General features: G+C 43.5%; 1 protein-coding gene across 5 annotated transcripts in view; it reads left to right on the top strand.

Moving 5' to 3' along the window:
- The window catches only part of Ptprm (protein tyrosine phosphatase receptor type M), a 698,333-nt gene that overhangs the window by 486,748 nt on the left and 186,808 nt on the right, over positions 1–24,777 (top strand). For all 5 annotated transcript variants that reach the window (XM_087902425.1, XM_087902421.1, XM_087902423.1 and 2 more), the window contains one exon: positions 1,346–1,478. In XM_087902425.1, coding sequence (XP_087758551.1) covers positions 1,346–1,478 — 133 coding nt within the window. The remainder of the gene's footprint in view (positions 1–1,345; positions 1,479–24,777) is intronic.

Genomic DNA, 24,777 nt, shown 5'->3' with positions numbered 1-24,777 from the left:
AGTCACACTCCCTTGTAGGAAAAAGGCATCTGAGGGTGTCCTGGGGCCTTCTATCTCTTGTCCCTGCTCTAATCTACACCCAACTTCGTCAGGCCAGGTTACAGCCATGTTCTCTCGAATGAAAAATGCAATATGACTTTAGTTGGGAAGTTGCTTCCAGAGGAGTAAGGAAACCTGGGCAGCTGTCACTCAGCCCGCCTGTTCTCCACGGTGATGCCCGGTCTGCTGTGCAGGCTGGCACAGACACGGGACCAGTGCAGGTTTCGAAGCACAGCAGAATGCACGCATTGGTGGGAAAAGGGAAAAAGACAGGTACAAACTCTCACTCCTAAGTACATTTTGACCAACAAAGATGGAGAAAGATCTTAGGAATCTTGCACATACAACTGCTCTGTTTAGGAAGGGTGGGGTGGTGATCCAAACACCAGGCCATCATATCCTGATGAGGCAAGGAGTCACCTCTCTGGAAAAGTAGATGCTGCGGAATGAATTGGACACTGCACTCCTAATAGTCTTCGTCTTGAACTCATTTAGCAGAGGAAATGGATATTTCATCAGACATAGACTTGACATTCCATCACATTATACCATCAGCGGGACAAACCGTGTCTTGGAAGCAGGCGCGCAAGTGAACTAAGACAGAGCCGCCACTCGGAGGCCCTGGTTATCTCATTTAAACAGAAATGAACCGTGGGTGCCGAGGCAGGATCACCAGCTGCTGCCCTCTTGGTGAATAAATTGCTTTGAAGGATCCCTTTGCTTTCCAGATGTGACCTAGATTCAGATTTCCAAAGGTGTGTGTGTGTGTGGGGGGGGGGGGGTGTCTCTATTGTGTTATAATAAAAAAATAGAAAAACAATCAGTTGCTGGTAAAAAAAAAAATGCTTGGCAAATGAGCTTATCTCGCCTTTCCAGGTGTTTGGGCTAATATGTGATAGAATTATGGCTTCATTTATGAAAAATAATTGAGGAAAATGTTTCAGTGAATCAAATTTGGATAAAGGCTTAGGGGTAGCTATTGTGCCGTTTGCGGGTTTTTAAGTGGAAGGAAGAACGGGAACTAAAAGATAATAAAAATATTTAAAAGTGCGTTTGAGAAGTCTCCTATAAAAGGGTCAGACGTGGGTGTGCTGTGCCTGAGTGAAGTGTTGAGCAAGGAGAACAATTACAATGCTTTCAGCACCTCGGAAAGCGGCTTTAAAAAGAAGGAAAAAAAAGAAAGAAATCAAAGCCCGTCTGTCTGCTGGCTCTGATAAGTCGCGTTCTTCTGTTAAATGCAAGGGGAGAAATTTAAATGTAACGTCTTTATTCTGTCTTACCCACTTGCTCTCCTTTCCATCACCAGGAGCCGTTACTCCAAAGCCAGTCCCCGAACCTGAGAAGCAAACGGACCACACGGTTAAGATTGCTGGAGTGATTGCGGGCATCCTGCTCTTCGTTATAATATTTCTCGGAGTCGTGCTGGTCATAAAGAAGAGGTGAGCTTGTAGCTGACTGCCCAAAGTGGAGCCGCCCCTCCTTGTTTCGCCGGATCACTTTGTGTGTATGGAGAGATCCAGTTACAGGGTGCAGTGGTGGCCTACGGTCACTGTGTGACCGCGATTGTAAACATGCTTAATCATGGAGCATTGGCAATTAAGGGACAGAAATTTAGAGGAAATACTTAGGGGTGTTGTGACTATGAAAAGTATATCATGCCACAATAAATATAAGAACTTTATTTCTTCCTGTGGGATAATATAAAAGCTATGTGAAATTGTTGTATCCCCTGACAAGAGTTTGGTCCTGACGACGGACAGTTCTGTACTTGACGCTCCAAAGCATGCGAGGAGAAAGACTTCCCTCCCATTAAGTTGAAAACTATGAGGATGAATTTCTTAAGCCAGCGTCCTGTGTTGGCAGCATGCTAGAGCAGGTAATTGGTACAGTACCCCATGAGAAAATCAGCCCCAAATTTAAAAAGAAAACAGGACTAAGTTATTAGAACAAGCTTAGTGTTACAATATGGCTCTGTGTGGCCACAGGATCATTCATTGGAGGGAGAGATGAGGAAATCTGGCTACAGTAAGTGATTCTTTCCTTCCCTGGTTGGGAAACATTCAGTGTTGGCTTTTGTGTGAGCAAGTTTTTAAAAACCTGGCTTAATAATGAAGTCTTAAATTTATATCAAATGACAAAAATACAGATGGTTAGAAGGAGTAGGATAATGTGCCCAAACAGAGGAAGTACATGAGGCTTGCTACTTCACTCTGTAGTTAAAAGCAGTTGTAGCCATGGGATGGGGATTTGGTCATGGATGGAGGAGGTGAAACAGGCGAGCCTGTAAGAGTCAGATCATGAAGGTTATGCGGCCGTGGGTGAGGCTGGACTCCATCATGAAGTCTCGCTGACGGTTGTATCAGCTGAGTTTTATGTGCAGAGTGTAGCAAGGAATAAAACTCTTATAAGGAGACTGGTTGAGGGGGTAACAGGAGGTAGATTGCCCAATAGCTAGGTGAAGGGCGAAGGAAGTCTAGATGAAGCCTAGTTCTTCATGCAGCAAGGTAGTGGTGATGACGTCATACACAGATTGTGGAGCCGAGATCGAGAAGACACCTGAGAGCAGAAAGCAGATTTTGGCTCTGGACATGTGGAGTTAGGATCCTGTCACATGGGTATACTCCCAGGATGTACATCCCTCATGCACGGCTGTGCCTTGTGGACTAGAAATAATAATCCCAGCTCCGAAGCTCTTCAGTGTGAGCTTATAGAGCTCAAGGGACATCCGAAGTGAAGATCAGCCTTGTGTTAGAGCAGCAAATAAGTGGGTTCATACCCAAACACATGAACCCAGCCAACTTTGTCTTCTTGCTTTTTCCATGTGTCATTTGTCCCTTGTCGTGTATAATCTGACCCTTCCTTTTCCTACCTCATTTTTCTCGTCATTTTTAGTTCTCTCTCTCTCTCTCTCTCTCTTTCTCTCTCTCTCTGTCTCTCTGTCTCTCTCTCTGTGTGTGTGTGTGTGTGTGTGTGTGTGTGTGCACTGTGTTTTCTTTTGTGAAACAGGGTTTCAGTCTATAGCTCTAGCTGGCCTTGAACTCAAGATCTCGTATCCACACCTTGGGTGCTGGAATTGCAGGCGTGAGCTACCATACCTACCATTGTTTGTCTTTGTATATTTATTTCTCTCTCTTCTTCCACATTTCATACTTTTTTTAATTTTATTTGTTACTTATTTTATATATTTGTTTTTTATATCTCTTTTCTTCTTGTTCTTCATCGCTCATTTTATTTTCTGGATGATCTTTGTTTGATCCTCATTGCTATATTTACATAGATACCTGTTTGGGGAGATCAGTGATTTTTGTATTGTTTTTAACATTTACCAAGGAAAATCTCAAGTAACAATAGGTTCTTCATGCCTAAATATTCAACCTGAAGATTTCCGAGACTTACTTGAAATTCTTAGACTGTGCTGGATCTTTGTGTCATCCAGCACGCTCTCTGTGAGGAGCAGCTTGAAATGTGGTAATCCAGTTGTCCTTGTGACCTCAGCTAAATGCTAACTAATCCTCCACGGATCTTTTTCTGCTGGATTTGTTCATTTTTCTACCCAGGTCTCTCAAGTAGTCACAGGGTTGATGCTATAAATTATGCATTTGAAGAGATTGCCTCTGGTAACATATGGCCTTGATACAACTTTACACTAAAGATCCATAAGTCATGTCAGATTTTACATGATTATTTATTACACAGTAATCTTAACAGGGCTGTGCGCACAGCATGCGCTACTGTATTTGCCTTCTCTGAAACAGAGACTGTGTTCTCCGTAAGACAAATGAGCCAACACACTCTGCCTATAAAAGCAACCCTTTAAAATTTAGGCTCGTGCTCCATGTGGTAGAAATCCTTAGAACTTGGAATTGTTCAGGGTTTTTCACCAAAATCCAAGTTTAAATTTTCCGAGCACCGTTTCTAGATAGAAGAATTAAAGCATGGCATGAATCATGCATCAGCTGCTGGAGTGTCACTGGTGCGTAACAAGCGCGTTCCATTATTTAAGCTACCCAGTAGGTCTTCCCAATGTCCTCGTTGTTCAGTCACTTTAAGCCCTGTGATGCTGGTTGCTGAGCAGTTGCTCTTTCAGACACATTTCTCACCGTCCCCCAAAAGACCTTCAGTAAATGAGGAGAAGCCAGCAAGGGGAGGGGGAGGAAAGAGAACCAAAGAGAGAGGAGGAAAAGGATAGCCTCGGGTGTGGATCTCTACACAGACTGGCTATTTTTTTCTAGGTCGAAATTAGTGTTACCAAACTTTGTGGAGCTTTCTGTTTGTGCTACTACCCTGGCTTCCTTCTTTTCTTTATTTGTTACTCTCTACATATTTATTTATCTACCTATCAATCATCTATCCATCATCTGTCTGTCATCTACTTACCTACTGTCTTAGCTAGGGTTTCTGGTGCTGTGAAGAGACACCATGCCCAAAGCAACTCGTATCATGAAGAGCATTGAATGGAGGTGGTGGCTTACAGTTTCAGAGGTTTAATCCGATATCATCATAGTGGGGAGCAAGGCAGCTGGAAGTGTGGTGTGCAGGCAGACATATTGCCAGAGAAAGAGCTAAGATTCTCTATTTTGATCCAGAGGCAACAGGAAGTAAACTGACTCACTGGGCGTGACTTGAGCATATACGAGACCTCAAAGCCCGCCTCCCCAGTGACACACTTCCTCCAACAAGGCCACACCTAATACTGCCACTCCCTCCAGGGGCCATTTTCTCTCAAACCACCACACCTGCCTATTTGCATTCCTATTTGAGAGGGTGCATTCCTAGCCACAGTGTAAGAGAAAGTAGGAGGTTGAAAATAATTTATCAATATTTCTGGAAGTGCCACTGGAAATGTGCACTGTGGAGGATGAGCTCATTGTCTGGGATGGTCAACACTCCAAACTAGTCAGCCTGGAGCTAGGCATGGGCGCCCATCTCAGCATTCCTGGAAGGAGTCATTGTCAGTTACTAACTCAGTGAACATCACTTTGCCTTCCAAAATGTTAGACTCCGCCTTCCAGTGGATATCCACACCCGATTCAGGCGCGCACCTTCCTGAACTCGGGCCCACGAGAATGGACGATTGTCCTGAGGGTTAAAAACAGACACACAAAAAAAGAGACCTTTGCACATTTACCAAGAGTAAATGGCAACTTTATTAAACTCAAGTCAGGTATTTATACCAGTGGGCAACCAGGATCAAAAAGGGCAAGACCTCTTCCCAACAAAAGCAGGAAGGAGAATAAAGGCCCCAGTAAAGGAAAACTCCTTCCACCCAGAGGGGGCTGGGGAACTGGCCTCTGTGGGAGTTTTTCCCCAGGCAGGTGGTCGAGGGTTCAAGGCAATGTCAGACAGGTTAGATGGGTCTTGGCGCCTGAGCTTCTTTGAGGCAGGTTGAGAAATTACCATTTTAAAGTAAAATAGATCCCTCAGGCTAATGTACCAGGCTGTAGCAGAACCAAGGATGGAACTAGCAGGAAGCTTAGCTGGTTAGCATAAACATTATTTGCATCCAGTATTTTGGCCTCAAGGATCAGGGAGGACAGGGTCCCACACCAAAAGGATAGTTCTACGAAACAAGATTTGCTGAAGAACGCAAAGCCTATCCATTCATGGAACAGTTTAGCATATATATAGGTGATAGGGACCAAAAACAGGCATGGCCATAAGGGGTGCGTTCCAGTGCTCTATGACCCTCACAAATCTGTTAGGCTTTGCCAGGATTAATGATATGAAAGCTTTGCTGAAAACAGCAACAACAACTTTAGTAAGATCATAAGGGTTATTCTTTATCTGTGGGCAACTGGGTGTCTTCTGTCCCTGCCCTAAATGACATCCTCTGACAGTGCAGAGCTCTCAATGCAACAACAGGGCAGCAAATGCTGACGAAGGTTACAAGGTGACCATCTAGGAAACCACAGCTTTGTGCAGAGCTTGGTCGCAGCACACTCTCATAATTAATGTACAGTAATGCAAATAGGAGGGTTTGTTTTTTTTACCATATTCTACCCACGTCTGATTTAGTGTATTTGTGCAAATAAAACTACCTGCGTCTTCAACATTTTCCATAAGGAATAATTTATCTCAATAACAGCTTGACAGACTTTAGTGTATCGCCACTGTCGATTTTACTATGATTAATTATATTTGCTGTTGTTTCTAAAATTGCTGTAGATCTTATATAAGTTTGAAAACATTTGTATTAATTATAATTATGTTCCTGTCTAAGCCACTGTGGTACATAGCAATCTCAGCAGTTGTGACTGTTGAAAAATAATTAAAGGGGTATGAATTATTATGTAAGATAGCAAGCAGGAGTTATTCTTTACAGAAGCACCTGTTAGTGATACACATAACTATATTGATACTGAAATGCATACCCCTGTCAGATGTCTATGGTACATTTTACAAACGAAGCAGGTTCTTAAACATTTATTGCCCATTCTATCATGTCGAAGCAATACTAGTCCTACCTAGAAGAAATTTTCCATAAGAATGGGAAATATTTCTGAAGCCATCATGAAACAAAAAAAAGATAAGAGAGAAACTTTGATGAAAACCCTATTTCAAAGAGACGCGTGGTGTGTGTGGTTGGAGGCAAGCTGATGTTGACTCTCGTGTTCCCCTGCTCTGCCATTTCACACCCCGACTGTACCCCAGTGTGACCTTAAGTGTGATGCTTAATTCAAATCCCAGTTTCTAAAATCACACATTATGGAAGTGCGCGGAGAAGTATGTACGTCAGTTCCTTCTCTCCATGGCGCGTAAAACACATACGTTTAGCATGTACTCGTCTAAATAAAGGCCAGATACAGAGACTGTTGTCCTCCAGCTTGTGAGTCAGTGTGCTTGACCAGGATAGAGGATGCGTGCACAGGAGTTACATTTAGCTAAATCTGTTGGTTATCGCCTGCCCCCCAAGTCTCCTGGAGACACACAAAAAAGCCATTCTTTACCCTGTAGAATTCATTATGTGAAGACCCCTGCTTAGTTGATGGGAGGGCTGGGTGATGCCACACCGCTCTCTGCAGAGATGTGCACTGAAGTGGCTGCCTTGAAAAGACACAGAAGGTTCTGCAGAGGCTCCGCTGCGGCATTGCCCACAGTACTTTAGGAATCAAACCCTGCCAGAACCGACCCAGTGGCCTACCTGCCAGTTAGGGACAGTGTCTGCAGTGAGGCCCAGGGCCACCATCAGTCCTCCTTCTCCCATTGGCACGGTCTCTGTAGGCTGTTCCAGTCTTCTGAACTATATTAGTGCTGGGCCCTCGTGCCATCACAAGGCCAGGCACCTCCGGGAACAATCATCCTCCTGATGCCTGGTGGTATGGCAGGGCACTCGCCAGCTCAGCTTGCCTCTATTCATCCATTAGCATGGCTTATGTATGAAAACATAACTCTGTGCATCTCATCTCTGAAACCCCAGCCAGCCCAGGATGTTGAGAGAAGCCGTAACCCTTCTTCACAGCAGTTGTGCCCAGGTCGGCCCACTCTTCAGTCCTCCCAATCTCTCTGCGTTGTCGTGAGAACATGTGACTATTGGGGCTGACATGGCCTCGCCTCCTATTAGTACAGGAGAGCATGCCAAGGCTGTAGAAACAGGACGTTTTATTTAGCATGATTGTTGAAATGTGGGTCTCAGAGAGTCCCAGAGCTCAAATTTCATAAAACCACCTCATTTCGTTCCCATTTTATTTTAGATTAATAAGTAAAAATAGTCATGAACAATATTCAAAATAGGAGAAAACTGCATACACTAAAAAAAATAAAATAGGCCAGTTTTCAGTTTGACTTAAAGGTGGTTCCACAATCCTTATGACAAGAAATTCTAGCATAAATCTGAATTTCTTTTTAAAGCCATGGTGTTATAAATGGAATCTTCTATTTATGTTCGCTCATGGTATGAATTTTCAAAAGGGTGAGGAAGTCCCTGTTGTTTTCCTGGAGAACCCTTTGTTGTTCTGACGATGTCAGCAGTACAAGACAAAAGACAGTGCTGCCCAGTAGACTGTGCCTGCTGCCTGCTGACCTGCCGGAAGACATTTGGGGCCCTGTTATTCTCCTGCAACCCTCAGCTGTGCTACCGCTGCTCTGCCGGCTCTAGCATGGAGCTCTTTCTAGAGGTCTTATTGCAACGAGTGAAAACGGGCTACATCATTGAGCTCGAAATATACTTCTACTTTGTGGAAACAAAGCAAGGAAAAACATGGGAATGTAAGTTTCGTGGTATCACATGTGGTTAACTTTTCTGTAATAGAAATATTCTAATGGATAGAGTCCCTTCTTGGAAGGTAGGACTGTTTTAAAACTTGACTATAATTCTTTGCATTCTTAATTTAAAATGTGGAAGCAGGTGAATAGATAGATGCTCAATTTCATATATGGTTTAGTCAAAAAGTAAACTGGCCAGTCAGTAATAGGTATTTAAACTATCATTTATTTGCTGTTTGCCTTGCACATATTTTAACTGATATGCAGTGAGGATTGCTGTTTATAGGGCACAGTGCGCTGTTTACTATGTGTGTAGGATGTGCAAGTGATCAGGTCAGGGTAGCTGACATCACGTCCTCAGATCTGTGTCCTTTCTTTCTCAGGAGCATTTAGAGTTCTCTTTCCATTCAGTTAACCACCATCCACAACAGCTTCCTCCCCTGCTACAGAACATTGAATGCTCCTCCCACTCTTGCTTGGACTCTGGGAACAGCTACGTGACTTTTAACTTTGGAACATACTTTTAAAATAGCAAATTGCTTTGCTTTTTGTTCACAAGTTACATGAATTTAGATTTCAAATGAATAAACAACTGTGAGAATGAAATTTTCTTTATACTGTCGGCGTGGATCTTAAAATATTAGCTTTCAAGTCTTCTACTCAGTGTTTTTACAATGACAAAGTCTAGGCTTCTGTCTGTGGTAGCAATCACTCTGGGATTCATTGAGGCTTCTCACTCTCTGGACAGCCTTGCTACCACTTCATTTTTATAGGCTCCTGTTCCTTAGACAGTGTTTGATAATGAATTTGTGTCAAACATTGGCTCATTGACCCTATAGTCTAAAGAAAAAATTAATAAAAACAAGTTTAGGAAGAAGGCATTTACTGATATGCTTAGTAGCAAAATGTCCTATATCTGTGACCTTGTGATCTGCAGAGTCCTTTACTGCTTTGAGGGCTGACACAGATATGTGGAACCCTCATGGCATAGCCAGTGTGCCACTATCACTGCTTTGGACTGACACAGATACATGGAACCCTCATGGCATAGCCAGTGTGTCACTATCACTGCTTTGGACTGACACAGATACGTGGAACCCTCGTGGCATAGCCAGTGTGTCACTATCACTGCTTTGGGCTGACACAGATACGTGGAACCCTCGTGGCATAGTCAGTGTGCCACTATCACTGCTTTGGACCGACACAGATACATAGAACCCTCGTGGCATAGCCAGTGTGTCACTATCACTGCTTTGGGCTGACACAGATACGTGGAACCCTCGTGGCATAGTCAGTGTGCCACTATCACTGCTTTTAGCTGACACAGATACGTGGAACCCTCGTGGCATTGTCAGTGTGCCACTATCACTGCTTTTAGCTGACACAGATACGTGGAACCCTCGTGGCATAGCCAGTGTGCCACTATCACTGCTTTGGGCTGGCATAGATACGTGGAACCCTTGTGGCATATCCAGTGTGCCACTATCACTGCTTTGGGTTGACACAGATATGTGGAACCCTCGTGGCATAGCCAGTGTGCCACTATCACTGCTTTGGACTGACACAGATACGTGGAACCCTCGTGGCATAGCTAATGTGCCACTATCACAGCGTTGCCATTCCCCCCTCTACCAGCCCCAGCTCCTTCTAACTGCCCACTGTGCCACACAGACTGCCCCTATTACCAGGCCAGGCTACTCCACCTCAGTTCCTTGTCTGACAACTGCTCACATGCCTTAGCTGAATACATTTTGTCTAGGATCGAATTAATTCTCTAGTTTCATAATGGTTTTGCAGGTGCTTACACTCCAAGAACCTATCCCGTTGGATTCCCAGACGATTCCTATCTTCATCCCTAAGCATTGCCCGAAGATCAAATTTGTTGTCTTATTTTTTAAGCTGAAATTCTATCAAGTCCTAAAATGATTCATAAAACTTGAGCAACCCCAGTCCCACCCTGGTATAGGCAGAGCTTCTTGAAGTCTCATCAAGGAACCGTACACCTGTCAATCCTCATCTGGCCAGTTAGGAAACCAGGCTATGCCATTCCATGAGTACCCTACAATGTCCTTTGCTTTGTAAAACCGTGTTGCCCGAGTTGTTAGAGACACCCCTCCAGCGAGGTTAGCCTAGGGTGGGCAACCATGTTCCAGAAGAACACAGTATGAATAGCTAGTTCATATTCCAAACACCCCCCCCTCTTTCATGACCAGCTATTGCCGAAAGAACAGTGCCCAAACTGAAGTCATAAGTATCTAAGTAAAAGGACAATTCATGATGTAGAGGGAGAAACCCTGAGCGGGGAGAGCGTTTGATGAATGAGGACCATTAAGGAGTTCACTGTTTCAAAGGTCAGAATTCTAGATCTGATTATGTGCAGAGCAACACTGCTCATTGATTTTTCGGGCCCTATTCAGAACGTGAGACACAGAGGACGTTGCTCATAGTTTTTAAAATACCATGTGTCCCGTGATTTATAAAATTTTGAATTCTCAAAAATATCTTTAATTACCATGCTGACCACCGCATTAGCCTCGGCCTTTTTAGTTCAGGCGAGGGCTCTCAGTAATCATTTCTCTTTCAGACGTTGTACTGCTAATTTGGGTGATAGTGTGTGAAGAACTTTCAACAATTTAACAGGCGCTCTGAACAAATAACAAATCAAATTAAGCTAAGGTAAATGAAATAGCCCTGATGAAAGAGCCATAAATTAAGAGACAAACTAAGCCCAGTGAAGAAAAAAATTAAAATAGATTTTTGGATTCTAAAATGTTTATCACCTTGGCTTGAGGACTCCATTGGATGAGGCTGTTAGCCAAGAAGCCTCTTCCCTAGTTAATGTCTGTGCCTTGGCCAGCGTAGTCTGTTAAATTTGTTTCTCTTTCAAATCCCTTTTCTGAGATGGGCGTTCAATGCATAAGGTGCTGTACGGGGGCCCTGGAGTGCGCCCTGCTGTTCGTAATTATAAAAGGGAGTATTTCTAGGTTATGTCCTGAAGAGTTGAAGGGTCTTACAGGCTAATTTACATACCCATGGTCACAACACAATCACTCACAGAAGCAGCCACCCGAGCATTCTCTGGTAAAAGAGCAATGTGGAGGAACAGCATTCATCCTTAGAAGGGAAGCATAGCTCACCATAGCTACAGCATATACGAGTCACTAGGCTGGGAAAGCACAAGTTGTTGAATGCTAAGTGCTGCGAGGTGTCACTCACATGTGGTGCAGGAAAATTGTCTGTATTCTGTCAATCATGTTTTAAATAAACGCTGATTGGCCAGACAGGAGGTATAGGCGGGAAAACCAGACAGGAAGTTGAAATGATGCAAGGAGAGCAGGAGAATTCTGGGGAGGAGAAAGTTGATTTCTCCCACTCCTGCCCAGGCCAACAAAGCAGCAGGATGTGAGCTGCCCCACTGAAAAAGGTACTGAGCAACATGGCTAACATAGATCAGAAGAATGGGTTAATTAAGATGTGAGAGTTAGCTAATAAGTAGCCTGACCTAATGGGCCAATCAGCATTATAACTTACAGAGATTTCAATGTGATTTTCCTCTGGGACTAAATAGCTGGGGGATGGGGCGGAAAGAAACACCCAAACAAGCAGGCTCCCCTCATGTTACACACATGAGGCATCTAGAGTATTCACTTCCAAAGAATTTCCAAGGAGCAAGGAAGAGGCAAAGGCTTAGTGTCTCATGGGGACAGAGTTTCAGTTTAGGGTGATGGCAATTTCCCAAGGTAGATAGTGGTGATGGTTGTGTGGTTATGTGAGTTACTCTGAACTACATGTTTTAAAATGATATATACGTTTTCACAAGGAAAAAAGTCTTGATTATTGCTAGGAAATATTTAGAACGGTTTGAGTTCTCATCACCACCATCATAGAGTACATCACACCAATCTCAGAGTACTAGGTGACTCTGTTGTCACTGGGCAAAGGGTTTATCATCCTGTTGACTGTTAGACCTGGCCTGGTCTGGCTAAGAAAGTCATGTTGTTCAGATGACAAGAGGAGAATATTTGTGCAATTGGTATTCTTCCTAAGGCCATGAAAATACCTGAAGCCATGTCACAAACATTCTACCTGTAATCTTCTGGCATCTTTACCAACTGTAAACCAAACTGTAAGCAAGCCACATTGCCCTCAGAAAGTACCTTCTACATTATCAACAGTGTATCCTTAAGCCAAGCAAAATGACCATTGAGATAGAACCAGCCAGCACACATAGGCTCTGCCTATCAGTGATGGCCTGAGACGGATCCAGCCAGCACACATAGGCTCTGCCTATCAGTGATGTCCCGAGATGGATCCAGCCAGCACACACAGGCTATGGTTATAGTGATGTCCACTGAGATGGATCCAGCCAGCACACATATGGTTATCAGTGATGTCCACTGAGATGGATCCAGCCAGCACACATATGGTTATCAGTGGTGTCCACTGAGATGGATCCAGCCAGCACACATATGGTTATCAGTGATGTCCACTGAGATGGATCCAGCCAGCACACATATGGTTATCAGTGATGTCTACTGAGATGGATCCAGCCAGCACACACAGGCTATGGCTATCAGTGATGGCCATTGTGATGGTACTAGCCAGCACTCATAAGGGACTGTCTCTATCCCTTATGATATCCCACTTCAAGCTCCCGAAGTGGCTTGATGGACTCAAACTCACTTGATTTACTTCATTGGTGATCATAGTCTGCCCATATTCCTGCACACGTGATCATTCTCCCTCTCATTTGTGGAACCCAGAGCCTTATACATGCCTGGTGTTCCCTCTAGCACTAAGCCACAATGTCTCCAGCCCAGGAGGCCTGCACTCATTTCCCCTATCTGCCTCCTGCAAGGCCCCCTGTTCTGAGACTGTAGGTATCCTAAAGACAGTACCCATTGATGGAATGATAGCCTGTCCTATCTGGGGACACACCATGGTGACATATATCACATGTGGTACCCTTAAGAAATTTTTTTTTGAGACAGGGTTTTTCTGTGTGACAGCTCTGGCTGTCCAGGAACTTGTTCTTGTAGACCAGGCTGGCCTCAGAGAGATCCACCCGCCTCTGCCTCCCGAGTGCTAGGCTTGCAGGCATGCACCACCACTGCCCAGTAACACCTTTAAGAGTCTTCTTACAGAACCCATCATTCTTCCAAATAAGTTTGTTGATCAAGAGAGATGACAATAATCTAAATTAGTGACACATTTGATAAATGTGTATAGTCTCTCATTTCACATGTATGATTTATTATTTATATAATGTCAGTCAAGATGGTGACCAATGTCTGCCAAATAAATAGTCACTGAGAACACATTGATGAGTATTTTCCCAGTTGGACCTTATATTCATTCAGGGGCTGTATATTGCTGCCTTGTTTTAACTTCAGCAACAACCAAGAAAAGTGAATTATTTAAGATCATATGGACAGCCAGCAACAAAACCAGAAGAGAGTGCTGGATGTCATCTTCAGAGCTATCAGTCTGAACCATTAGGGTTCTTCCGTTGAAACTCAAAACAGATGAATGAACTAGTGAACCGGGGACGGGGGAGGATTCCACCAGAAACTCTGATCTACACCATGACCAGTATGCCTGTATTTTTCATCCCATGCATTAGGAGAAGAATACAATTATACAGCAGACCCACATGGACACCCTAAAAGCCAGCCTTGTGAATAAGAACTCAACCAGGAGTCAGACCCCAGGGCCCTTCAGAAGTCTTTGACATATTGAAGGTCTGAGTAGGCTTGAAATAGACCACAGTTGAGTGGAAATAAGAACCCAGCTGCAGATGGGGTCTCCAGGTTCTTCCTTAAATGCATAGTTTTTCAACTCAGTGTGTTTCACATCACAGAATTCTGTTTGATCCAGCAGCCTCTCTTACTTACATTGCAAGTAATGAATCTTTTAAAAGCATAAAGGCCTCCTGTTTCCTGCTTCCTGTTTTCTGCCTCCTACTTCCTGCTTCCTGCCTTCTGCTTCCTGTTTTCTGCTTCCTGCCTCCTGCTTCCTGTTTTCTGCCTCCTGCTTCCTGCTTCCTAACACCACATCGAATTTGAAAAGAGCCCATAATGATACTTGCCTGTTCTTTTTGTGGGTCACTGTGAATCGCAGAGAGACAGAACTCTGTGCGTTGTGCCCCCATGACCAACTCTGCTTCTCTCATTCCTTACACGCAAACTTGTGTGCTCCGAGACAGAAATGCTCCTCTGTCCCTGCAGAGGGAGCTGCCAAGCATTGCCACTGTCACTGTTGGACCTCTGCAGACCTGTGACAATGAGCCTCGGGCCTGTGAGGATGGCACATCTGGTCCAGAAGTGGGAGCTCTCCTGTCACAAGCACAAAGAAGTAATGCAGACTGAGAGAACATTGGCAAGACAGTCACAGGCTCTTGAGGTAGGGTTGGAGCCCCAACTTCAGACAGAGTCAGGATATGGCTCTGATTTGTGAAAATCTGGGTAAAATGAGCATAGTCATTGTTATATTTCCCCTAATGACACACTAGGGCAACAGGCACTGGTAGATATCACTTTCCAGTCACGTAGGGGAAAAGCCTGCCATAGCCTTTAGTGACTTATACCTTGCTATTTTAGATATTAGGGCTTCACACCGATTTTCATGACAGCTGTCTGCCCCTTCTTTTCCATTCCCAGTCACAAGTATTTTGCCCATGGATTATCTTCCTCTGAGCAAGAAATGGTTTCTACTTCCCAAGCCTGGACAACACAGAGTGTATTTCTAGCACTCAGCTAAAAATATTTAGCGTCGTTCACATGCTTTCTGTCATATATTTCAACTGTACTTTATACTATTAGTATTAGTTTGACAGATGTATCCTGAAAGCTACTAAATATTTTGAAACACTTTTTGACAAGAACATATTTTCACTCTTGATGACAGCTAATTTCACATTTCTGCCAAACCATTTGGTTCTCTCGTTAAAACTTGGATCTGAAGCCTTCTTGCTAGGCAATCCCAAATACCAGGAAACCATAGTAAGAACACATTGAAATTTCATTAAAAGTATGGAAAATTAAACTAGGAAAGCCAGTTCATAGTCTATGTTCAATGTCTACATTACTCTGGCTTTTAATAATTTTCCCCTCTAACAAATTTACTAAATTTGATCATTTGCAAACTTTTTCTTCATTAGTGAGAGAAATAAGTCAGTTCCATATTTATTTTTCTTAAAATGGCTATTTTTCAAGTTTTTCTTTATGACTAGTTATAAACATAAGACTTATTTATGTTATCAGAGAAGAGAAAATGTCCAGATATGATAGTAGATGATCATCAATTATATGTTTAAAATTTTTGAATTTGACAAAGCAAAGCTAATTTATGGGCCATTGAGTCCTATTTTTCTAAATTTTATGGAGCATGGTTTGGCCACTGCAGTGGAGTTTCACACAGGAGCTTTACCATTGTGCATCATGCCCCCATAGACTGCCACCAAGATGCAGTTTATAAAAGCAGCATTCACTCACCCCAAATTGAAATTCACTATAATACCACACGTGTTAAGTTCTGCCTAGTCTCAGCAGAAAAAGTAAAATAAAATATATTGCCTTCCTGTTTGAGTTTGGACTTTCATTTCTCTATAAATAGCATGTCAACCCTCTAAGAGATAGTTTTTTGAGGTAAAGAAATACCATGAGTGTATGGAACATAATGAAGGCTGAAAATGGTGAACGCCACCAGTATGTCACCAGGAGAAGCAGGATCTTTGGAGGAAGCATGTCACATATTCCCTCCTGCTGTGTTCTACTCATTTCCTTTCCCTTCCTCTTGGAAAGGGAATTGAGAAAGCCCTTTCACAGCGTGCCATGGGGAGATGTTAGCAAATGACTAGCCCAATACAATCTCTTACAAAAATATAGCCATTTGGGAATACAATTATAGATGACTATCTATTAACCTGTATTTCTTAATTATATATTAACATTTTTAAATGAGCTGCACAAGCCAAGCACAATATGTTAATCAAGAGCAGAAATATACATATAACAAAATTGACCTTAAATTGTATTAATAGACCAAAATTTATGCCAATGTAAAGTATTCATCTCTCTAGCACTTCCCCCTTTAAATGAAAATAGATATTTATAAACAATACTTGGGAATTTTGGAATAGTTCTCTTCAAACTGCTTCTTGCTTTTTGTGGGGTGAAGTATTTGGGGGTTCACAGAGACCTTTTGGAGGGGTCCTGGTCCACTTTGAGAGCCATTCTGTAGCCAGAAGATGCTTGTTTGTTTTTTGGCCACCCAGACTCAAAATAATTACACAGAAACTATGTTAATTACAGCACTGCTTGGCCAATCACTTAAGTGTATAGTTAGCTAGCTCTTCTATCTTAAATTAACCCATTTCTCTTATTTTATATTTTACCATGAGTCTCATGGTTTACGGATGGGGCAGGCAGTTGGCATCTTTCTTCTTCAGCTACATGGCATATCCCTGGCTGCCTTCTTTTCTCCCAGCATTTAGTTCAATTTTCTTGCCTAGCTCTATTTTGCCCTGCCATCGGTCAAAGCACCTTCTTTATTAACCAATGATAATAAAACATACTTACAGCATACAGAGGGGTATCCCACATCGGGGAATTTAAACCACCAGAGTATATTTCAGACACCTTGTCTGAGTACATTCTTTATAAAGTGGCCTCCATGTGACTTCTTCAGAGAGTGGTAATTTAGATGAAGTTTATCGATGAAGAAGAAAAAGGCAAGAGTATGTACTGTTGTTATCCTGAGATGCCATACAATTCATACAGTAAAGGCTTTCCTTGAAGACAGGAACTTAACATGCTATATGTGCATATGTGAATTTTATTTAGTCTTCATAAATTGTTACATTGATTCTAAGATGACTACATTTTGTGCCAAACATATATGTTCATATGGGCCAAATGGATACTAATTCCCTGAAATAGGGTGGTGATGGATTTGTTTCTGTCGGTCCCTTTATTTTCTGTACCTCTTTTAGACAGCATGATCTGGAGCAGGATGAAGCTCATAAGTATTTACTTTATCTCCCTTCCCTATGGACTGCATTGGATGCTTGTGATTGTCCCATATAAACCGTGCGTGACATTTCAAGAGCTAGAAAGACTCCATCTCTTCTTGATCCCTCATTTCATAGGGAGAGGAAAATCTGAGCCCAGCTAAGTTAAATGCCTCCTCAGAGGAGGGGCACAGCCACAGCTGGGACTCCTAATTTACAGTTTCTGCATAAGTCCCCTCCATGTGACTTTCCTGAGGACGGCGAGCTGAGTGATGTCAGCCACACTGATTTCATGACACAGCAGTGGCAATCCATGGACTACACAATTGATGCGAAACCATCTCCTTCTTCAAGTTGCATCTAGGCAAACTCCCATAAGCCAGAAGTCTTCATATGGGACAGACCCCAGATGCCTGAAGGAAGTATACAGCCTCGAAAAGGTCCTAGTATGATTGATTGATCTGCCAGCCAAACAGATAGTCGCTTAGAGTCTCGCCTCCCTCTAACTACCAAGCAATCAATGTCTAAATGAACTGAACATTTGTTGTTATTAAACCTTCATTTTCCTAGTCTCTGTGCAACACATACTTTAATGCTGCATTCACCAGAGGCGGGACAATTCCCCTTGGATTACCTAAAGGCAGTTTTAAGCCTGTAGTTAATCTCTTTGGGCTTGTTTTAGTTAGGGTTTCAATTGTTGTGATTAAACAGCCCGACCAAAAGCAACTTGGGGAAGAAAGGGTTTTTTGCACACTATAATATATGTATCTCTGAAGGAAGTCAAGTCAGGAACTCAAGGCAGAAACCTAGAAGCAGGAACAGAGGCCGTGGGAGAGTTCTGCTTACTGGCTTATTTTGCCTGCTCACCACTGCCCAGAGTGAGCTGGCCCCTCCCACATCAATCCCAAATCGAAAGAATACCCCACAGTCCTACCTACAGGCCAACTTCATGGAGGCATTTATTCAGTTAAAGTTGTCTCTTCAGCAGGCACAGTGGTAAATGCTTTAATCCCAGCAATTGGGAGGCAGAAGAAGGGAGATCTCTGTGACTTCAAGGCCAGCCTGGTCTTCATAATGAGTTACAGGACAGCCAAAGATATATAATGAGACCCTGACTCAATGCTCCCCCAAACAAAAGCAAAACCTCTCTTTTCCCAGCTATGTCTAAGTTCTGTGTCAAGTTGACAAAACTCAGCAACCAGTTGAGGGATCCTTATGACGGGATAAGTATGCTTCTCTAGCTTGCTAAAAGGTTTAAGCTGTGATCAGGGGCAGGAGAAGGACCTCACTAAAGTTACCCCCCCCAAAAAAAATAAACAGGCAGTTTAATTGTACCAAGCCACGATGCTGTCATTGTCACTGAGTGAAAGGCGTGGACATCCAGGCGATCACTGCCGTCAAAGGTGCCAGACATCCAGAACTTGTCAGGTGATGACTGCATTTGACAGTGGCTCAAATGAGCCCTGATGGTCAGAACGGCTCCACCATGAAGCTGCACATCCAGGCTGCCTTCTGCTGCCTGACTCAGAGATGCCCTGCAGCAAAAATAAATTAATTCTAAATTTTCCATTAGGCACAGACATCAGTGTGGCTTTCTTGTGAGCGTTCTGTCATTTGCTGAAGGACAAGAAAGAATGCAAAAGCCTGGACTACAGGCATGGATCCACCCAAAACTAATCGCTGTGAGAAGATTCTAGATTCATCCTATGGGTAATGAAGACACCACACCGAGATCTTTCACTGTGGACCTAGCTAAGAAGTTCTTGTTTTTTCCTTTCTTCAGTTACAGTGTTTACCATCTGAGGGAGGTTTATAAAGGTTATGTTGCACGCATCTAGAATGTGCCGAAATTCCCGGCTGTAAATGTCTCCCCAGTAAATGGCCTGTGCTGTGTGCTCCACCGCAGCCTTCGAGGTAATTTATGTTGCTCAGGGTCTGTAGTTTTCTAATAGATTGAACTGTTAGGTTTCAGCAAGATTTAATGAAATATTGAACCAGATGCCACTGTTCTGCCACAGATGTGGAGCTGTGAAGAATGAGGAAATGTGGCTTTGTAAACAGCCTGACCCTTTGTGAGTGGAGGAAATGTTGGGGTCTCAGCAGAAGAGTGTCAGAGCTGGGGGAGATAGTGTGGCAGACCCACTGTTTGCCCTGGTCCTGCATGAGATCAGAGTAGGCAGAGCCTTGGCTCTCAGGTACACAGAATTGTCCAGATTTGGGGATTTCTCTGGGTCATTATTGTCACCCGGTGTTTGTCCTCTGACTCCCCTGCTTGGGATCAACAGAGTTTTCAGTCTCTTCCTAATGAAAGTTTTGAAGTTTCCAGCGTTTGGGAAACATCACTGTAGAAGTTCGTCCTACTCCCTGTAAGCAGCTATTCTAACTAAAAATACTTCTTCAAGCTCTGGACTGTTTATTTTACTTAAGATCTTGTATTACCCGTGCCTTTACTTGTCTTGTTTTATTTTTTTAATGTGTGTGTATGCCACATGTGTGTGGGACCTCATGGAGACCAAGAGAAGGTGTCGAGCCACCCTCCATGGGTGCTGGGACCCAAACTTGGGTCTTCTGGATAAGTCATATGGGCTCAGCCATCTCTCCAGCCTGGTTGTCTTATTTTAAAGGGCCCTCCCATTGTGCTAACCCTGACCTGAGAGCTCTCAGTGGGGTGTCGCTTCCCAAATGGATTGAGGTAGATCCGGAATAGTTAGTTCTTAGTTAAGGATAGCTGTGCAGCAGGACGGTAGGTGGAAAGAGGGCTCCTTCAAGACTTTGAAACACGGGCAACTGGAAGGCATCCCTTCTTTCTAAGAACTTCTGTATAGAAGCGAACAACACTCCTTACAGCAGTGGTTGCTCCTCTTGCTTATGTTAGTTCCCATGGTCCTCCTGGGCAATCTTTTGCAACTGGTCCTGGAAACAAAGAGGTTAAAAGTCAAAGGAAAGGGCATGCGTCTGTCTGTCAAGTGTGTGTGAAAACCCCAGCAGCTGTCTGTCTGTCTTGTAGGTCAGTCGTTACCAATGTCAGGTCATTCAGAGACTCCTGGGAGAGGAAAAATACTAAGATACTTTTGAGAAAATGCCAGCTCATTTTGTTGTAAGGAAAAGGCTGTGACTGTGTCCAGTGCCTGGAGGTGAACTGAAGCAGGACTCTGAAGTCAGCCTTTTGGTAGTGACCTCTGGAAAGACCCTCCTTAGACTCCTCTTGCTTGATCAACCCAAAGATCACCTGACAGTGTTTAAGGTTCCTTAACACGACTGATGTTTGATCGTGGCATTTTCCAGCCTTGAGCTTTGTAACAAATGGATCGGTCGGAGAAACCACGGCCTGTGCTTCCTTTGTAAGAACTTGTGTAGAGTGCTTTGATTTGTTCGTTTCTGTGGCGTGTGCTCCCGCCTGCCAGGAATTAATAGAGAGCGCCGCCGTCGTGTCGGATTGTATGTGATAGCTACACGCGCAGTCTGGAACCGGGTAATTGCATTCTCTCATGCATGTGCTCTCGTCCTCAGCTTTTCCCTTTTGAGTGATTAGGACTAACTATTGCCTGAGAACATGCCCGACCCCCTAGCCTTATGGAAAAGTAGGACTTATAAACAAAGGGTCACTTTTTTCAGGCCTGTGTCCTCTTGTCCCTAAGAATGATCGCATGATGGCTAGAGTTGACAGGTGGCGCAGATAAACTATTTCCGTGTGACATTTCAAGGTTGTATTTTCTTGTCTTCATAGACCACGTAACTCCCTGCAACGTTTGATGTATAGATGCTTTGGCTACTGTTCATAGCTTGTTAGTAGCGATGTCTGTGCATTGGGTGATTCATCTTTATGTGGGATGGAGCTATGCCAAGACACACTGTCCTCCTCAGTCACCTAGGGGCTCGAGGCAGTGGCTGTCTCTTAGCCACACCACCTGGACTGATGGGTTAGAATGTGAGGCAGATGCCCAGGTCTGCAAACTCCCCATATGACGACAGTCCTCTGTGACGTTTCAAAACCAGTGCCCCAGAACGGGACACCAGCTTGCTACCTTTCTGTGACTAACAGAATCCTAAACTGAGAAGATCCACATGAACCACAGAGAGTTGGGCTAAACACAAGAACACAAGAACTTACAAAATGTCAAGGGTACCTAATTCTGAGGTCCTGATTCTGGAGGTGCTATGGAGTGCGCCGTAGCAAACACCATTTGAAAGGCTGGTCGCTGACTCGTGTGGCTCTGTGATAGTTGTAGCGTGTGAAATGCTTATAGCAAAGTGTGGTATGTATATCTGTACATTTTCCTTATACTTATTGTCTACCGAAGACTTCATCCGTCTTAAAAAGCCGTGTTCAGGGTTGGGGGTTAAGAACAGGAGGGACGTCCCTTCATTCCATGTATATCTGAGGTACCTCCGCCTTCAGGACCCTGAGGGGCTATGGAGACAAGACGTATCAGGTCATCCCAAGATCGGAAGAGTATGATATTCTAGTCGAAAAAATAAGCCATGGCCATGAAGACAGTCCACGGGTGAATACGAGACACTGCTGTGGGAAGCACAGGATAAGACATTGAGTTCGGAGGGGAACGGACTTCATATAGAGGAGTCATGAGAACTCAAGGGTGGGGAGAGGAAAGCGTGGTTAAAACTTCTAAATATTGAAGCTTTAAAGCGGGTGGCAGGAGTATCCATGCTATTGAAGTGCTCCCCTGTCTAGGAATGGCTGTTTCTATAACATCCAATACCCAAGTTTCCAGTCTTCACTTCCTGTTGTTGCAGAAGCTGAGTTGGGTCGTCAGGCAGGTCAGGAACGGCCGCTTGCAGACAAGACTTGCTGGTCTGCTTCTAGAGCAAATGGAATCTGAGCATGATTTGGGAAGAGAATGTAAAGACCAAAGCCAAGGTGGCTGGCTTTGGGTTTGAAGACAAGTATTCGGAAGATGGCGTGGTCATTTTGGTGAAAGAAATTGTCAACCAAATGGTAGCAGCACTATCCGGGGAGTCGGCTTTCTCTTGGTGTAGTAAGCAGTTCAGCATACACAGGTCGGACATAGCTGAGGAGAAACTATGATTTGCTATCTCTCATAAAAATAAAAAAAAAAACCCTGCTCGGCAGGTAGGAGAGAAGAAGAAGCATACTCTCCTATTAAAGTTACCTTTGTCTTATGATTGCCATTACTACTTGAATCATAACTTCCACCGCTACTTTCATTCAAAAGAAGCCATTAAACTCCCATCCTTCCTGCATGTGCCCAGTGTGCAGAAGCTTAATTAAATCTACAAGTGCAGCCTTAGAGGAACAAGAATCAAATTAATTGCAACATGGGCCACGCATTTGTTTCGCTGACAGTCCCGGCGCATTGGAGAAAAGGCAATCTGTGCACCCTTATCTGAATTAGTAAACTCAATATCACTTTTCATTAGCATGGCCGGCCAGAGCCATGCGTCTTCGTTCTGACACTGCTTACATGCTAATGCCCTCACAAATAGAGTCTGTTCCGACCAGTTTACTGAAGACTCCAGAGAAGTAAATCCAGGACTTGGGATATGCTGTCTTCGGCTTTCTGCCTCACTGGCTTTTGTGAGTTCTCTCGATTGAGCTCCATAATTAGACTGCAGAGTAATTAAGGAAAATTCAGCCCATGCAAATAGAGCGAAAGGATTTGCTGCTAATTACGATCGTTATACCAGAGTCGAGAAAAATTAATTTGCAATACTATTATTCAGCGTTCCAGTGACCTGTGGTAATCTAAAGTGAGGAAATGACATCAGCATGTTGCTAAAGATTTCAGGACATACTCTTCCACAACTAGTGGGAGTGCAACAATATGACACATCTTTAAAGTTTAGCTTGTCTGTTTGTATTGAAAGTTTTAACAAAAAAAAAAAGAGGAGGGCCATAATTCTATAGAAACTTTGGTGTACTTTGTACTTTTGGTGTACATAATTCTATAGAAACTTTGTAGAAGCTTTGTTTTTACTTTTGTTAGCATTTTGAATGCAACGCTGACACTCTGCAAATGCCCTCCTTGCGATTTATAGGGTTCACAGTGGGGATTTAATTAGACAGTATATAATTTTCTGGCGTTAAGACTCTCACCTATGCATGCCTTAAGCTGAGTGTTTGATGCCAATGAATGGTACCTGGAACACTCGATCCACATGAGGCCGATCACTTCGCAGCAAGGCCACCTCACCCAGAATGTGAGGCAAGTCCTTGGAGGTACTGGAAGTGGTTGTGAGTGGTTTCCAGTTAGAATTGCAAAGACATCTACTTTAAATCATTCCCAGGACCTCTCAGAGAGAATGGGTTTTCTCATTGAGCACGGAGAAGAGACCTATGTGTAGCCTGTTCAGCCTCTTGCTGTGTGCATTCTTGGCATCTTCTCATTCTTAGATACCCGAGAGGAAAGGACAAGTCTATGTTCCTCTTTGTCTGCAAAGTGTGGGAAGATGGTGTCTTTAAAAAGCAAGGACTCTGCCTGTTAACGAAGTGAAGCAGTGCTCACTAAGTACTAAAAATTAAAGATTTACTCTATCCAAGGTGAAATTGGAAAATTTTAAAATGTATGAGGTCATATTGTGGAGGGTTGTCCAGAGGGGACGTCCTTCCTGTATTTTGAGCAACTGGTGAATTGTTTATTGTACGGCAGTAGAATAAAGAGAGACACTGAGTTAGGCACACTCTAAAGTTCTTTAAGGAACAAGTTAACAAGGGAGCCTGTATGGTCTCCGACTGTAGCAATCTCTAAAATTGGTCACATAAGCATCTTTGGTGATTGCAGACTGATATGCCTGGAGGCAGGGGGCTGGACCTGGTAGCTCCGAAGGACCTGACACTTCCTTTCATTCCCATAATTATTTATGCACTGTAAGCATAAGCACCGGTATTTTCCTTCATTGAGGATTTTACTGTGTGAGAAATATGTGGGTATCTAAGACTCACCGTTCCCATTTCATCAGACAATGCTCTCCATTTGTATCCTAACTCCCAAAGAGCTGTCTGTTAATAAGAGCAGTAAAAGTGCCCATCAACGTCCACACAGTGGTCATTTGTGATGCACTTTGAGCATCCCAGTGACTGTTGACTAAAGAGCAAGAGAAAGGGAAGATTAGCTGCTGGAGTGCCCGTGGCTGCTGGTGACGGATTCCGCTCTGATTAAAGCACTGACAACCAGTATGGGGTGGACAGCTAGGTCAGTGACCTTCCCCAATGGAAGCCAACCTCAGTAATCAGCAGAGCCTGCCATTCTCTATGGGGTCACTAAGCCATTGAACACTTTATGAACAGTAGCCTACGCTGTGCTGAAAGTATGGGACAGGGCTGGTGATGTCAATATGAATTTTTTGTGGCTCAGATTTCACAGAAATATATGTCTCTTTTCCCATTTCTTTAATTATAAACATGACACAATCTAGAATCACCTGGGGAGGGAGTCCAGATGAGGGGTTGTCTTCATCAGTAGGTCTACATTGGGATTGGCTGTCTACATTGGAAAGTCTATATTGAAATGTCTACACTGGAATGTCTACATTGGAATGAGTACACT

Source organism: Myodes glareolus, chromosome 27 (assembly GCF_982192425.1).
Source record: "Myodes glareolus chromosome 27, mMyoGla1.1, whole genome shotgun sequence".
Taxonomy (NCBI): domain Eukaryota; kingdom Metazoa; phylum Chordata; class Mammalia; order Rodentia; family Cricetidae; genus Myodes; species Myodes glareolus.
The sequence above is the reverse complement of the archived record's forward strand: the minus strand, read 5'-3'. Positions and strand labels throughout refer to the sequence as shown.